General features: G+C 49.4%; 1 protein-coding gene across 1 annotated transcript; it reads right to left on the reverse strand.

The window, feature by feature from the left end:
* Positions 1 to 570: 570 nt before the first annotated feature.
* On the reverse strand, positions 571 to 15,283 carry DACT1 (dishevelled binding antagonist of beta catenin 1). Its single transcript, XM_075426973.1, has 4 exons — positions 14,978 to 15,283; positions 12,756 to 12,888; positions 10,982 to 11,137; positions 571 to 8,482 (listed from the first exon to the last, which is right to left on the reverse strand). The coding sequence occupies exons 1-4, from the start codon at positions 15,281 to 15,283 to the stop codon at positions 6,624 to 6,626; spliced, it is 2,454 nt and encodes an 817-aa protein (XP_075283088.1). The 3' UTR covers positions 571 to 6,623.
* Between the last annotated feature and the right edge of the window lie 1,250 nt (positions 15,284 to 16,533).

The raw sequence follows: 16,533 nt of genomic DNA on the forward strand, positions 1-16,533 counted from the left end.
AGAGCAGGGAGTCCTTCCAACATTAGCCAAGAGAAGTCACGGCGACAGCTTGCACAAACGTAGGACGCTTGCAAAGACAAACTTCAAGATCTTGATCCACCAGCACTCCTGAGCATGTGCTTCACTCACCCCAGCCGCAAAGTACCCGAAGCATGTGCTGAAGTGCTTCACTGAGTAAGAACGGGCTTAACCACACGCTTAAACACTTACTGCATGAGTGCTTCAGAGATTCAGACTGATTAGGTCCTTCTCCTCCCCATACCTCGCGCTTCGCCTCCTCCTCATGAAGATCTCATTTCTGAAGACATGAGGCTCACAGAGTGCAAGGAGACACAAGGAACGTATTTTTCAACAAGCTGCAACTTTTCCAGCTTCCTGCCCTTGACCACAGAAGACTTGAACCTTTTTTGGGAGAAAACCATTAATTTGCTTACAAAGGCATGAGGTCAGAGTCCAAATCATATAAATTTTCCTTCTGTATTGTCATGAAAATCTTAGTTCCCAGGACTTTCAACTCCAACTCCTTTAAAAAGAACAAAAGCCAGATTTTCAGAGCTTGGCTCAGTAGAATCAAGTTATTAATGTTAATATACTTTATTGATCTTAAAGGAATACAGCATGGAAACAAAGGCCGTTAACTGAGAGACAGGCTCTGTTTACATTAACCAGTCATTCAGCACAGAAGGAGCAGATCCAAACTGACATCCCCACACGCATAACATACGCAGTTCAAGTGTTCACTGCAGCCTCAATTCAGTCTGGTCCCCAACGTCACTTTGACCAAACGTGTCCACATTTTTTGATGGGAAGCTATTCTAGGGAGCCATCACTGGTTCAGACTCCCATGTCCCTGTCCAGGTAGAATCACACTTGCTGTGTCCCTGGAGCAGACCGTCTGGGTCAGCGTTCCAAAGGCGTCTAGCTAGAGTGTGCCAAAACTGCTCTGCCATCCAAAGTGACATGCAGTGAGTGGAGACGACCACGACATTCACTTCCAGGCTCCTTTGTTGCTCCAAACAGGAGCACAAATGTAGACACAGCCAGAGGGAGAGAAAAACTCTCCAAGTCCAGCAAAGACCCACGGCAAGGTGCAGTAGATGCACTTCGTCACTAGGATGGTTGGTTTGGTTTGGAGGTCATCAGCTTTTTCCTACAGTTTAGAAGCAACTGGAGGATGTAAAATTGCTGCCCAACAGTGACTCCCACAGTAAACTAATACATGGACTACGTCCATAACAGTGTTTGCATTACAGGGGGACAATGTTCACCAGAACAGAGGACTTCAGCACAGACTGCCCCTGTGAAAGGGTGGATGAAATTATTCTGCCATAAGACAAGAGTGACCAGAAACACATGTCCATAGTTTGAATAAATGCATGCATCAGCCAAGCCTGCAGAGTGAATTTCTTCGCAAAGCAATGCCATACTTGTCTTCAGCAGCAGTTAGGAGGACAAACGACTAATAAAGAGTGAAGAAATTCATTTGCATAGACAACTCCCACCAGCTACACCAAGATCCCACAAATACAGGTAACGGTCTGCTAGGTCAGCAGGATGGTGCATCTCCTCCCACGAACGGTACTTCAGCAGTTGCAGGGAAAAACAATCTTTAGGGGGAGCACACAAGCCTGGCCACTACCTGCAGTCCGCTCACCTCACGCTTCTCCTAGCATCCACAGCCATTGACTGGGGATGGTAGAGCACACATCCTTCCCTACCTTCTCTAATCCCTTTGAAATTGCTGATACTATATCTGCCTCACCATTTCTTGTGGCAGCAAATTTCTTGCTGTCTAAAACGCACTTTCTATTATCCCTTTTAAATAGATCTCCCACTTGTTTCCATACACCTTCCCTCATTCCAGCATTGTGGGATTTTTTAAACCCCAGAGCAATTGTTTTGCACCACTGTGCTCCATCTGTAACGTTTAGTTAGAGAAAGAAACATCGTGCCATGCAAGGAGCCTCAACGCAATTCCCTGGTGCTTCAGAGAAATTCAGGAGAAAAGCGAGCTTGAAAGACAGGCCTGGGGTTTACGAATTGTCTCCATCGGTTTGCAGTCTCTGTACCCTCTCTGTGCTCTGCACAGGACTTTGCAAAGAGACGATAATGGTTCAGGTTCTTGTACTAGAAGCTCAGTTGAATGTATTATTGTTGGCTACTCCAAAGGTACACACTAGATGCTGAAGTTAGCTATTAAAAATGTCTTTAGCTGTTTCTGCTTCCTCAAAGTACTCACAGCCTTGTTCCCTCCTGTGAGCAAAATGACGTGTTCAGGGAGAGCCGTGCCCGGTGTGGTGCCATCTGCTGAGCGGCCACCACAGCTAATGAAAGCCTTTGCTGCCCTTCATGGCAGCAAGCAATCCAGGTCCCTCAGGGATGGCTTCGCTGGCTGCCACCTGGGGAGCACCTGACCTGATAGATTTGTGATGAGGGAAGGCACAGGACTCTGTTGTGGGCAATCTGTTGTCAGTCCTTCACCAGGATGAACCCCAAGCCAGAAGAAAACTAGAAAACTTGTAAGGGATGGACAGTTTCCTTCTGAAGCCCCAGGACAGGGAAAGCTTCAAAGGGCTGGGACCTACAGGCTCTCTGCAAGCAGGGGTTGGGCTGCAGATGGTCAAAACCAGACCTGGGCAACAGGAGCTTATCACTTGTCCCAGTAAGGCTCTTGCAGGACTTGGCCAGGTAGTTAAAGCACCTCAGCAACTGGCAGTGCTGATAGTGGCCTCAATCATCTAAAGAGCACTGGAAGAAGCAAGGCAGAGTCCCTCAGAGGACTCTGTTTAGCCCAGTCCAACGTACTGAGCTGGGCACTAGACTGAAACACCTCCTCTTTCAGCCTCTCCCAGAAATACTGATGGATCAGGATCCGACCACTCCATTTATGGGGCTCTCCGTTGCCACCTTCCTTCAGACCCAGCTGTCCAAATCCTTGCACCACATCGAATTTCTCACGACAAGCGTGATATCCGCAGCAGGGGCCCCGCACAGTTGGGACGTCTCAGCACGCTGCCAGGGCCTCTCTCCGACCCCGCACACACCAGGCACAGCTTGCTCGGTGCTCCGCTGACCCACGGCTGGGGTCAGGGAGCAGAAGACAGCCACAACAAGCCTTCTGGAAGGCAGGCAGCCCAGCGACACCCTCATTCCCTTCCAAAGGACAGCAGCTCTCGGAGAGCGTGCCATGCCGATTCCTGCCCCGGGAGAGACAGCACTTTAGAGACGCGCAGCAACACTATTTAACCTGAACCACAAGGAGCCCGGGTAAAGGGGTCTGCTCTTGCTCTTCACGTTAAGCGTATGCTCCTGTACTTTCCAGCACTCAGCTACATGCGGAGCATGGGGGTAGCTAATCCCAAACCTCCCCGCCACAACCTGCCCCCACCTTCAAATAGACCCTGGTGCAATGAAGAGAAACGTTCCCACTTCAAGCTTCCAAAGACTACCATAAACACTGGGGATAATTAAAACGCGAACATTATGAAAAATACGCTGGCAAGGACTCAAGGCTGTGGAGCTGGAAAGCCAGGTAGCTTAAAGAAGTGCCAGATATTTAACTGGTCTCCAAGATCAGCAGATGTTTTTCAACATAACGTTGCAAAAACCTTACTAACCTAGATGTGTTTCCTAAATCAGAACCAGAGAAGAGAATGTGTGTTGTGTATTGGGACCATATCAAGTACTTTTCCAGCACTTTTATTTTAAAAAAGGGGGGAGGGGGGAATGTAGAGAGAAAAAACTACGCCTGTTTAAAGGATTCTGGAAGCTTACCCTAAATCGTGTAAGAAAAGGAAAATCCCTTCCCCAAACTGAAAAGACTCGGATGAAATTAAGATGGAGATAGCATCAGCCCATTTCCCCAGTCTGGTACTCAGCTGTTCAGCAGGAGTATTGCAGAAGACAGTGGTTGCAGCGGATACAGTCTTGGCGATATTTAGGTGGAACTACTCGGCATCTTGCTTTTGAAAACCAGCCTCCCTCACCTGGTACGAGACAATCTGCTATAGTACTGCAATTAAAAACTCCTCATCCCAAGGCTGCCGTTTGGTTTCTCTTCCCACCAGTGGCTCCTCTACAGCCAGAGAGACAGAGGGCACGTCTGAAGGTCCTCTCTGCTACTCTGCTGCACCTTTGAGGAGATTTACAGGATTTGCACGTGTTTTTCTCACTCAAACAGAGATGATGTGGCCTGATTAAGAGATATTCTAGGAAAGACACTACTGGCTTCAACAAGCTTCTTGATATTCCCTTTGTTTGATATAACACACATCAGTTATTAACGGGAATGTATAAGCTGCTCCTTAGCCTCAGTAATGCCATGTTTAATAACAAACATTTCTCCTCTCCCCTCTCTGCAATGGCAGCCATTGTCCAGTGATTTGTGGACGGATTATTCTATATCAATATATAAAATTTATATACATGTATATATATACACCATCTGCCCTTCCATGTGTAAAGAAATGGGAGAGCTGAGACCAGGTAAATAAGGTAAGTTACAGCTCTCCCTGTACCGTGGGAGATGGAAATGCAAGGACTTTCTGGGTCACTGAACCCAGAACCTTGTGACCATACTGTGAGACTGCTTACAGAAACTGACATTGCTCTACTAAAAAAACGGAAAAAAAATAACGAGAGACACTGTCTGAGTAGAGATCCACAATACTACCGGTTCAAAAATAAAATCTGACACTTTTGGAAAAAAAAGTCTCAGAAGCTGCTCCCATTTCACTCTGGGTGGACCTCTCCTACATTTGCAATGCAAGGAAACCTAAGAAAAAAACCTGCTCTGCCTTTCAGCAGGGTGACAGTAGGAAGGACACAGAGGAACCACAAAGGAAGGTGCCTGCTCAGCAGATCGTGCTAAGGAACGGACAGGCTGCACACATATCCTTGAAATCCGTACCAGTCACAGCATCCATGCCAGTTGTATGTCTGTGGCTTCATGGATGCCAGAGCAGAGGAACCTGCAGAAATCAGCCCAACATCTGGGCCTGGCCCATCAGACACGCCTGCCATAAACCTCCAGCCTTCCCACCAGGCAGCTTCAAAGCTGTTGTTGCAAAGGGAAGCAGTGCTGTCTATGGTCAGCTCCTTTCTCCTTTGCTGGCAGACTCACCTCCAGTCCTATGGGAAGAAAGAAACTGAGACAGAAACCAGTGCGTGACACGATTGTCTCTCCTTTCCATAACCTCATCAGGGTTGTGACAGTCAGCCACCATACCGAAAGAGGGCACTGGGGACAGCAAGACCATGCTCTCCTCCACCCAGCCCAGCTCCCAGAGCACACAGCTCTTGGGGATTCACTTACTGACCATTTCAGCAGGACAGCTGTTGCGTTACACAGATCTATTTGGTTACAGGAACTTACCATCTGCCCCTGTGTTGCACCAACCAAAGTCTGCAAGCACCCTGACAGCGAGGAGGATTAATATCACATTTCCGTCTGCTCCGCAATATGAGCTGCCCACAAGCAACAACCCAAAGAAGCCTCTGAGCTCCTAAATCCCACCTTGCCCTTCAAAAAATGCAAGTTATGGGAAGAACAAGAGGAGCCACGACAATCCAGTGCCCTCACAGCACAAGTCACATCCACAGCAACATTTAAAACCTGCTTGTTTTCTGCATGGCTAAATTTAGGGAACAATAACAGCTGACATCAGAGACATCTAAGTGGTGACAATGCCAGTATAAAACCATTCACTGGGTCTGCAGCAACGTAACAAACTTTAAAAAAGTATTAAAACAGACCGTTTATTACAGCATATGATGTGTTATATTAATTTACACAATGATATATATATATATAAAAACAGCCATTGATGATGTACAGTAAATTGGACATCAATAGGAATATTAAAACTACTGATAGTCATGCACGTGACATGCATATGTTTTTTTTCTTTTTCCAAAAGCAGTTTTACACAATATACTGAAGTTACTAAGCCTTGGTCAGCTGCTCCAGCAGTTTACTCTGAACACCACTGCCGTCCGCAGCAGGACTCCCGGGAGCGCACTCCAGAGAAGGCGACTTAACCTTGGAGACAGACTGAACAGGAGCCCTTTCCTGGTGGAGGAAGGCTGGGAGAGGACAGGGGTGAGTTTCAAGAAGAGAATCAACAGGAAAAGAAAAAAAAACAAACAACAAAGAAACCAGGCCAGACTACTAGGAGGAAGAAGTTCAAGCCGTGGCAACAGAAGCAGCAGAAAGGGACAAGCGAAGACATGAAGACCGCCCACACTTCCTCCCCCTTATACCCTAAAAAATTATGACCTTAAGCTGTTGATATCCTGTATAAGACCCAGAACTGGAAAAACTAGGCAAGCAAAATCCATTCCCAGAAACATTAGCCTTTTGTCTAAGCCTTCTGATACCGTGCACTGGAGGCTGTTCACCACTGAAACGGCAGTGTTATGTTGGGTTATTTTTAAACGAGTATAATGGTCTTTTATTTCCACGTAAAAGGCACTAGTATCCACCCAAGTTCTGAAGACAAGTGACATAATTTACCTTAAGTTTTAAATATTTGTATAAAAAAAACCAAAATCTGTGGAAATATGTACACAAAAGCACCTTGCTTCCGAAAGCAGAAGCAGATACATTCCACCAAATCACCTCGCTAGACGGTTGTCATGAGCTTCAGCGAACCCGACCGAAAGCGAAGGATTTTCTTCTTGAGGTTATGGGAGGCTTTGATTTTGACAAAGGCCTTCGCCGCATTTTCATGCAGCTCCGGCGCCGTGACCGCTTGGATGGGGAGCGTCTGGACAAACTGAGACCAAATAAGGCCCCCACTCTCATCAGAGTCGCTGGTGGTTGTGCTCTCCCCCACGAACTCCACCTCGCTCAGGCTCGACTCGCTGTCTCCAAAGCAGTTTGTTGTGTAGTTGCTCTGCTCGTCCTCGCTCGTGTCCACCACGGTTGAGTGGAACAAGGACTCGCACTCCGCCGAGTACTCCGAGTCGCTGGCAACGTAGGCGTACGGGCTGACGTAGGGCAGGGGGACTTGCGAGTAGACCCCCACACCTTCCCGCCGGTTCCTCCTCGCCCTCCGCAGGGCCTCCTCGTAGGAGATCTCCGCCGACGACTTCCATCGGCGGTAGTCGGCCCGCTTGTGTTTCGGCTTGGCCACCACCGCCTCTCGGCCGTGCCCGTGTGATCGGACGGCGGACTTGTGCAGGGCACCCTGCCGGCCCTGGAGCCCCGACTCTGGCTGCAAGCCGCTGCCTCTCTTCCCGCGCGAGGAGGGTTTTTTCAGTTTCTTATTTGTATCCAACTCATCGGGAAAGCGGCACTTCTTGCCGACCGGCTTGGGTTTCTCCCGTGAGGTCTGCGAACTGTTTTCCAGCCCGTTGGCAAGGTGGGGCCTGTGTTTCAGCGCAGAGCTTTTCAAAATCTTGACGTTTCGGGTGCCTTTGTGAAGCTTCACGCTTTGCTGCTGGGCCGGTATGTACTGGGCGTTCACCAGCAACCCATCATCCAGGCTCTGGGAGGAAGAGCCCTCGCTTTTGAAATCCAGCGCGGGCCTCTCCTCGACGGCAGGCGACGAGGAGCGAGCCGCCTGCAAGCTGTTCTTCAGCAGGACTTTTTTGGGAGGCTGGCTGACCCTGTTCTCCGGCTGCAGCACCACGGGCTTCCCCGGGCTCTCTTTGGGAGATGCGGCGAAGAGCTGGCCGCTCTCCTTGGGGACGTCCCCCGCCACGGCCACTGCGTTGCGGTTGAGCTCCGGAGGTGCTGGTTTGACACTCCGCTGCAGGTGCTTGCTCTGAAGCTCGCCGGCCATGCCTGGCGGGAAAGCCACCGGCAAAGGCGCCTTCCTACTCTCCAGCTGCTCGCCAGCCGGCTCCCTCGGCCTCTGCTTTATCGGGGAGGGTGCCGCGTGGTCCAGAGCGGTGGTCCCACCAGAAGGCAAGCACGCTGGCTTGGAGCTCTTCAGGTTCACGACGTTACCATGAGCCACCACCCCAGCAGGCTGCCTGACGCACAGGCTTCCATGCCTCAAGATCCCTTTGGTGGGATCAGCGTTGAGACTTGTCCTGGGTTTGTTAGTCCTTACCGCGTGAGTCTTTTTCTGAACCAGGCTTAAGATGTAACCGTCTATCCTCTTGCTGGTGGAAGGGCACGGCGCCGACCAGGAGCTTTGCGGGAGAAGGGCGTTGGTGGATTTTCCCGAGTCCGTTTCAGATCCGGGGCAAACGTTGCTAATATCGCAACCGAGTCTCTCCTCTTCTCGCTGGGGGTTTTCAGTCACGGGGAGAAGAAACATGGGACTCTGCACAGCTACCGCATGGAGTGGGCTGGGGTACCGGTAGACATCATTCCCGTTTTTAGACACCAGATCGCACTGGTACTTTGGATGTACATCTGCAACGACATCGAGGGAATTTGAGTGCGGTGTGGACAAAGAGCGACAGACAGAGCCTGCGGTCTGGTCCTCATGCTGGCCTTCCTTATTATAGTCCATCCAGCCTATGAGATCTGAAAGGCAGTTTAGAAGAGTTTAGAGAGTCTGCCAGGGACAGTTCTGCTACGTTTTTCACGTGCCACCAAGGACGCCGGTCCTATCTACACATATGATGTCAAAGCTTATACGACAGCAGCACTGCTCAAACAGAAGAAACTTTGCAACCAGGGATGCCATTTGAGCCACATAAAGGCAGCACTATCCTTCTCACAGAATCACAGAATGTTCAGGGTTGGAAGGGACCTCTGTGGGTCAGCTATGCCAACACCCCCGCCAGCGCAGGGTCACCTACAGCAGGCTGCACAGGACCTTGTCCAGGCGGGTCTTGAATATCTCCAGAGATATTCTTCTTCTGTGGGTCTCTTTGTAACTGCTGCTATGTAGGATTTGCCCCAGTATGACTACATGGTTAAAAACACAAAAATCATAGCCCCAGTGAGAACATTTACTTTGGTGTCAAACCTGTGCCTAGGTTGCTTAGACCTTCCTATGTTACTTCCACCGGGAAGTCTGTAAGGGCCTCTTCTCCTTATACGCTACACAGCCACTTCTAAAGCTGACTGTGGGCCTCAGCACATACAAATTTTATCTTTTACTTTGCTAAATCCAAAGGGAAACATAAAAAATATAGACAAGAGTCCAATGAATTCTTTTAGCTTATTGACAAATTTCACTTCCAGATTTCTTCAAGCATACCTTAGGTCCAAAAAAAATCCAGATTTAATTTTGTTGTTGTAATTATTATTATCATTACTACTACTACTGTTGTAATTATTTTATAATTGTAATAATGCTAATAGTAATAACAGATGCTCCTTTTGAGCAATAAAGGGCTAAAGAATGGGAAACAAGCTCATCTTTCCACACAAGTACAAGGAGTGCAGGTCAATCAGCTGACATCCTAGCCTTGGCTCTGCAAAGAGGGTTCTGTAAGAGAAATCCAGTGCGTTTCAGGGTGCATGAGTCACGTTTAATGGCTAAGGTACTTGCTTTGGAGGTAAGCGACCTTAGGAACAGGGCTTCAGTCCAAGCACGTAAGATTATTATTTTCTTAAGCTTAGGTTGCCCTTGTCTTCTTGGGTAGGGGTACAATCTAAATGATCCTTCTAGATCACAGTCAGTCCTGTTTTCTACCCTTGGGCTAGAAACTTCAGCCAGGGTACTCAAATTTGAATGCTCAGTGCTCATCACACATGTGAGGCTTATTTCAAAAGAGGTCTCACAGACGTTGATGAAATTAGCTGATAGAGATCATGTTCCTGTGTGAGCAGGAGAGGAAGAACAGGGAAGTCAGGAGCATGAACTCCCTCCAGATCACCTCACATTTTTCCCACATTTCCTAAATTCTATGTCGGAGTCAGGAAATGTTGACAAAAACTTTTCTTTGAAACACGCCAGTTTGTGAAATTTCATCTCCAAAAGAGCGCCATTACGAATAATGAGAGTTTTAGGGGTTTGTGATGTGTACAGAAAAAAACGGCAACGCAGTCATCTGAAGTTCCTTGCGTATGTTTTCCTTCTTCTGTATGGCCAATGAAGATCAATATACCTTACAACGTGGAGCATTAAATCACCTCAAGCTGCTCAAAGGATAACTTAGAGGACTTCTCAGCATCTCAGAAGGAATGCATCCCTGGCTGTACTTTCCCACTTCAGAGCTAGAAGAACATGAATTATTTTGTCCTCGATTCACAACAAATCCCTGTAAGTTAACCTTAAAGAGCAGAGTGGAAATTGGAAATACTATGGTTAGAAGCATCCTCCACAACGCAGAATGAACTAAGGCTTTTCAATGAGTATGTCTGCAATCAATAGTGTTTGATCACAAAAGTCCTACTGAAGTGTCCTTTCTGGACAACAGACAGAGAAGGCCTTCCTATTTAACCACCCCACACATTAAGGCTTGCATCTTCAGCCTAGTGTCCAACCAAAGTCAACAGCTCTCTGCCAAAGAGACAAAGTATTTTTTCCCCTGTTCATGATGTCTATTTGTCTATACTATAGAAACGCAGGACACACATCAAGCACGTTCACCTGGGGGTTGAGGACAGTCAGAACTGACAAAATGACTGCGACAAACAGACTGACGTGTGCCCTGACCTCCTAAAACCTGTAGCTAGCTCCTTACTCTGTCACTTTAACGAGGACATGGCTTTTGAGGTATCTTTAATTACTGCTATTTACTAAAAATGCTTTTCTAAAGGAAACTATGAGAAATTTGTTGAATAACGTGTTTATGTGCATAGGTACCACTGCCCTCTACTGGGTAGAGCAGTTGTCATATCTTCACATGTTCTTTCCATGTGCTTATTCACACGTACAGCTGGACTAGCAGAAGGCAAACGGTCCTGCCTCATGACCCACGTAGGTGAGAGGCACTGGAATCTTTTCAGAGCATAACACGTCAGAAGAAAGGAAGAAGGGTTAATCCAACCCAGATACTCCTGAGGCAGTATTTCCAAAGCCAAAGCCACCTCCTGGAGTATGACGTATTCGACCTGCTTTTACTATACCTGCAGATTTAGGGCGTCCATCTGAGATATTCAGTGTTGCCTCCAAAGGGCTGCAAAAGCAAGTGCTAGAATGGCAACTGGATAAACACTCACTGAAGACAGAGTTAGACGAATTGGAGAGCGATCCAGAAGCTCCATCACTCAGCTCATAAAACCCTATAAAAATAAGAGTTTGGATTTATATTAGTTATGGCTACACAAAGTTACCATTTGTGTCCCTAGAAAGGCAGTCAAGCTCATGTTTACGTTGGCTTACCCTATTGCAATTAGTTACGGGATTTCATTCAGGCACCCAAAAAACAGCGCAGAATTTAGTAATATCCTTATTTCTATGAAGGATTCCGTTTAAAAGTAAGGCACTTGCAAGTAAAAAAACAGAACTTAGCATATGAAATACTGAACTTTCTTTTTAACCTTTACAGGGGTTGGGGGTTTAACCTTTACAGGAGTTTTCAGATTTCAGCAAGACGGATCCCGGCTGTGTTTGACAGCCCACTCATTTAATAGTGTATTATCCTTCCAAGACAGACTCCCCATCTACTACTTAACTACAAAAATTTTACCAAGTGTTGGGCTCAAGACTATCCACTATTTTCCTCAAAGTTCTGGAGATTAATATAATATTTGTGGATGACACGAAAGAAGAGAAATCGTAGATAATGTGCAGAAACAGAAAATTTAATTTCCTGGTAAACTGGGGCTACTCAAGAAAAATATGACACACCACAATCAAAATTTAAATTTTACATTTAGGAATAAGGAATGCAGGGCACGTCTACAGAATGGGGATGCATTCTGGAAAACAAGAATCCTGAAAAGGACTTAGTCAGCGCGGAAGAGCAGCTCAATCAAGCTTAATGATATGGCAAAAAAAAGCTAATGAGATTGTTGGATGTACAAAGAGACTAATGAATAGCAGCAAAGAAATTTCTTCGGCAGTCTATACAGCACTGGTAAGAAAGACATTGGAACGGTATGCCTAGCCCTTGACTCCAGCACGCTTAAAACCAAGCTAAAAAATTGGAAAAGGGTCATAAAGCTATTTAAGAACTTGGAAAAATGCCTTAAAACAAATGACTTAATGAACTTGACCTGTTTAGCTCATCAAAAAAAAAGTCAGGAATCATACTGTATAGCACCTCCAAGAGGAGAAAAAGCTGCATACTAGAAAACACCATGGGAGAAAAGCACATTAAAAAAAAAATCAGTTCTGGAACAAGTCAAATTCAGATTAAAAATTAGCAATGGTTTTAACAATTCCAAGCTGGTGGATTCTCCACTCTTTAGTGTCTTCAGAACAGGTTTAGACACCTCTAAGAAAGGTTCCCCATAGTTAAATAACACTTACTGGCTTCAACATAGTTAGGATAGGACGAAATTCAATATATGGGGCATCAAATTATTTCATTCAATGTTCCCTTCTGGCCGTAATATCAGTTTTGACCTCTTCCTCCTGCTGGTGGTGCTCCTTTCACCCTTTTTCCTGCAGCCTCCTTCCTAATACGCAGAATTAGAAGTTTTTTGAACTAATTTATGGGTGGCCTTGGAAAAAAATGAGCACTAAACACTAAAAATCTAATTAAGCTTGAAACGCTTCTCTGAATACGTTGTCTACAAACAGCAACCTTTCCAGTGGTAGGTGAACTTTGCTAGTAAGCATCAATTGTCAGAGTGTGAACATGCTGTAGACATTTACTGTTGTAGTACTGAAAACTACCGCCAGTTTAATTGCAGGTACCAAGAGAGGCTCCATGTTGCTGAATATTGGCCTTACCTGAACTTGGACGACTGTCTGTCTCAAGGTGTTCATCTGTCGTTTTTTCCACGTCCAGGCGGAGATCGCTTATTTGCTTATCTAGCTCTTGTAACTGATTTAGTAGGCCAGCGTCCCTCCTCCTCAAGCAATTCTGGAAAACAAGAAGACAACGACATCAGCTCCTTCAGTGGCGCAGACATGAAGGGGCTTCAAAGACAACCAGCCTCCTCCATATGAGCATCATGGAAATAATGATAGGACAAGGGGTAACGGCTTCAAGCTGAAAGAGGGGAGGTTTAGATTAGATATAAGGGAGAAATTCTTCACTCTGAGGGTGGGGAGGCCCTGGCCCAGGTTGCCCAGAGAAGCTGTGGCTGCCCCCTCCCTGGCAGGCCAGGCTGGACGGGGCTTTGAGCACCCTGCTCTGGTGGAAGGGGTCCCTGCCCATGGCAGGGGGGTGTTTAAGGTCCCTTGCAACCCAAACTATTTGACGAGTCTATGAAATACCTTGTCGGTATTCTTTTATTTAAAAAAAACCAAAGAACCAAGCCCTGAAATTCTAGACGGACGCTCCGGATAAACACTTAACTGAGGAGTTATGCAGGCATTTCATTCCAGCCTCTTCCAGCCAGTTCTGCATAAGGAGCACACTCCACAATTTAGGAAGACCAACACACCATGTTGGCTAAGCGCTGCTTTGCAGGACCACAGCTGTCACAACAAAGCTGTATTGTATGATGCAGTCAAACCAGACCTGTGCACACGAAACGGGCTACTTTGGTGAAAGGACAGCTCTGCCAGTGGGACAGGGGATGTTCACCACCACAGCCACGTTCATCAAAGATCTCCTCTGTTCACACAATGGGACGAAATGGCTCTGCCAACAAGTGCCCGTGGTGTGGGAACCGCCTTGCTCTGCTGCACATTGTGAGCTTATAGTCTGCCATATCGACAGCAAGATTCCTGGGGCTGGGATCATGGCCCTTTTATTAGTTTTGGAGTGCAGCAGGAAGGAAGAGCAATTCTTCCGCTTCTCCCATTATAATTGTATAAAATTGCTGTGTGATGGATTTTAAGGCTATTTACGAAGGTAATTTGATGGCATAAAATAAGCAATAAGAAATTATTTTGTAAGGCACTCATTAACCCACGGTCAACGCAATGTTTCCCTGTGTGTATCACAACGTTGCTTATCCATCATCTGTTCGGCTTCGTACCCTTTAATTGCTCCGGCTTCGGGGAAAGTGGGGGGGGCAGGAGGAAGGTTTCTCTCTTTTCTCCAAGTGCACCACCTGATCAGTGCCCAGCTCTGCTACGCTCGTCACAAAGAGTTTTGACGCCCATAACTGGATGAGTTCTAAACCCATTAAATCCAGGCCAGCCTTTCCCCTGGGGTGAGCCAGTCCTGGGGCAAAGGGGAAGCAGACGCTAACAGCGTTAGCAGGGCCGTTTGAAGACGTGCTGGCATTTAACACCGTCCTTGGAGAACCAAAGGGGCGATCCCAAGCCTTCTCCCACGTTTCCGACAGGAGCAGGGAGCCGGCTGGGAGCCAGGCTTGGTGGAGGTGACGGCTTCAAGCCCGTAACTCACCGCACCACCCGCTGCCACCAGCGTCCCCGCTGCCCCCGCCAGCGTCGCGCCTGGTTCCAGGTCTGCAATGCCAAGTGCGCGAATTAAAGTGCTGCCACAAATCCCCGCGTTTAGGTTTGGTTTTGGGGTTTGGTTTTTTTTTTGAGTGATGATTCCCTGTTCCTTCACCACAGCTCTTCGGCACCTTCACAGCAGAAAAATAATTGATTTGTATCTTTTAAAGAAGGAAATAATTCTGAATTCACTAAACCTAAAGGCTAACAAGAATAAAAAGGGGAAAAAAAGGGGGGGGGGGGATCAGGCAAATCAATCAGGCAATGCAACTTCTCCCCGGTGAGAGCAGCCGCACAAAGACGGCCGGGCGCAGCCGAACGCGGTTCTCGCCGCCGAGCGATCCGCCGCTCCCCGCCGGCTCCGGAGCGCGTCCTCCGACAAAAGCGGCCCTTCTCTGGAGGGGGCCCGGAGCTGCCTCCCGGCTTCCCCCCCGAGCCGGCGGCAGCCCCTCTCCTCGCCTCCGGCGGGGCTCGGTCGCCGAGCCCGGCTCCGCGAACCGAGCGGGCACGGGCGGCGGAACGCCCGCCTGTCACCCGCAGCCCGGTCCCCCGGCAGCCGCCGTGACAGACCCCCCCCCACCCGCCGCCCCGCTCACCAGCTGCCTCCGGAGCAGGAGGATGTTCTCCTCCAGGAACTTCTCCTCCAGGCTCCGCGGCGGCGGCGTCTCCCCGCGCCCGCCCGCAGCCCCCGGCGCGGAGCCCGCCGGCCGCCGCAGCAGGAGGCTCTTCACCAGCAGCTCCTGCCGCTGCCTCAGGTACTCCAGCTCGCCCAGCCCGGCCAGCGCGGCCTCCAGCCGCTCCCGGGTGCGCTGCCGCTCCGCCTCCGCTTCGCCCTTCTCCCGCGGAACCCCCGGCTGCCCCGGCCCCGCCGCCGCGGCGGCCGCAGCGGGGCTCGGCTTCATGGCGGGGGGGGGGGGGGGGGGGGCGGCCGCCGCTGTGGGCCCTGCCCGCGGGGGGCCAAGCGCCGCGCTCCCGCCGCCGTCCGCTCGCGAATGGGCCGCGGGGCGCCCGGCTCCTTCCCCGGCTGCCGCCGCGCCCGCCCACCGCCGCCTTCCCTCCCTCCTGCCCTCCCTCTGCCTTCCTCCTCCTCCTCCTCCTCCTCCCGCCCCGGGGGGCTATGCGGCCGGGGGGAAATCGGTCCCCGCGCCGAGGCGTCGGGGTGCGAGGGCGCGGCGTGGGCACGGGGGTCGAAGCACCGGCGTCGGGGCTTGCGATGGGCGCGCGGTGGAAGCATCCTCCTAGGGAAGCTCAGGATGAGCAGGCAGTGAGGCGGGTGGAGAGCTGGCTGGATGGCAGAGCTCAGAGGGGTGTCATCAGCGGCACTGGGTCTGGCTGGAACCCTGTAGGTACTGGTGTCCTCGGGGGTCAGTAGCTGGCCCAGTCTTAGTCAACTTCATCAATGACCTGGATGAAGAGTTAGAATGTACCCTCAGCAAGTTTGCTGATGACACCAAACTGGGAGGACTGGTAGATACACCAGCAGGCTGTGCTTCCATTCAGCGAGACCTGGACAGGCTGGAGAGTTGGGCAGAGAGGAACCTGATGAGGTTCAACAAGGGCAAATGCAGGGTCCTGCACCTGGGGTGGAATAACCCCATGCACCAGTACAGGCTTGGGGTGGACCTGCTGGAGAGCAGCTCTGTGGAGAGGGACCTGGGTGTCCTGGTGGACAACAAGCTGACCTTGAGCCAGCAGTGTGCCCTGGCTGCCAAGAAGGCCAATGGGATCCTGGGGTGCATTAGGAGGAGTGTGGCCAGCAGGTCGAGGGAGGTTCTCCTTCCCCTCTACTCTGCCCTGGTGAGGCCTCATCTGGAGTACTGTGTCCAGTTCTGGGCTCCCCAGTTCAAGAAAGATGAGGAGCTACTGGAGAAAGTCCAGCGGAGGGCTACGAGAATGGTGAGGGGACTGGAGCATCTCTCCTACGAGGAGAGGCTCAGGGAGCTGGGCTTTTTCAGCCTGGAGAAGAGAAGGTGAGAGGGGACCTTGTAAATGCCTATAAATATCTGAAGGGTGGGTGTCAGGAGGACAGGGTCAGACTCTTTTCAGTGGTGCCCAGTGACAGGACAAGGGGCAATGGGCACAAACTGAAGCATAGGAAGTTCTGTCTGAACATGAGGAAGAACTTCTTTACTTTGAGGGTGATGGAGCCTTG

The sequence above is a fragment of the Opisthocomus hoazin genome, chromosome 7, assembly GCF_030867145.1.
Source record: "Opisthocomus hoazin isolate bOpiHoa1 chromosome 7, bOpiHoa1.hap1, whole genome shotgun sequence".
Classification (NCBI taxonomy): Eukaryota; Metazoa; Chordata; class Aves; order Opisthocomiformes; family Opisthocomidae; genus Opisthocomus; species Opisthocomus hoazin.

Bases quoted from the DNA above. Each gene is read 5' to 3' on its own strand.
- DACT1 (XM_075426973.1), bottom strand. From the start codon at position 15,283: ATGAAGCCGAGCCCCGCTGCGGCCGCCGCGGCGGCGGGGCCGGGGCAG. The intron at 11,138-12,755 runs GTAAGGCCAATA...TTATTTTTATAG, and splicing joins AGACAGTCGTCCAAGTTCAG to GGTTTTATGAGCTGAGTGAT. The intron at 8,483-10,981 runs GTATAGTAAAAG...ACTGCCTTTCAG, and splicing joins TGGACGCCCTAAATCTGCAG to ATCTCATAGGCTGGATGGAC.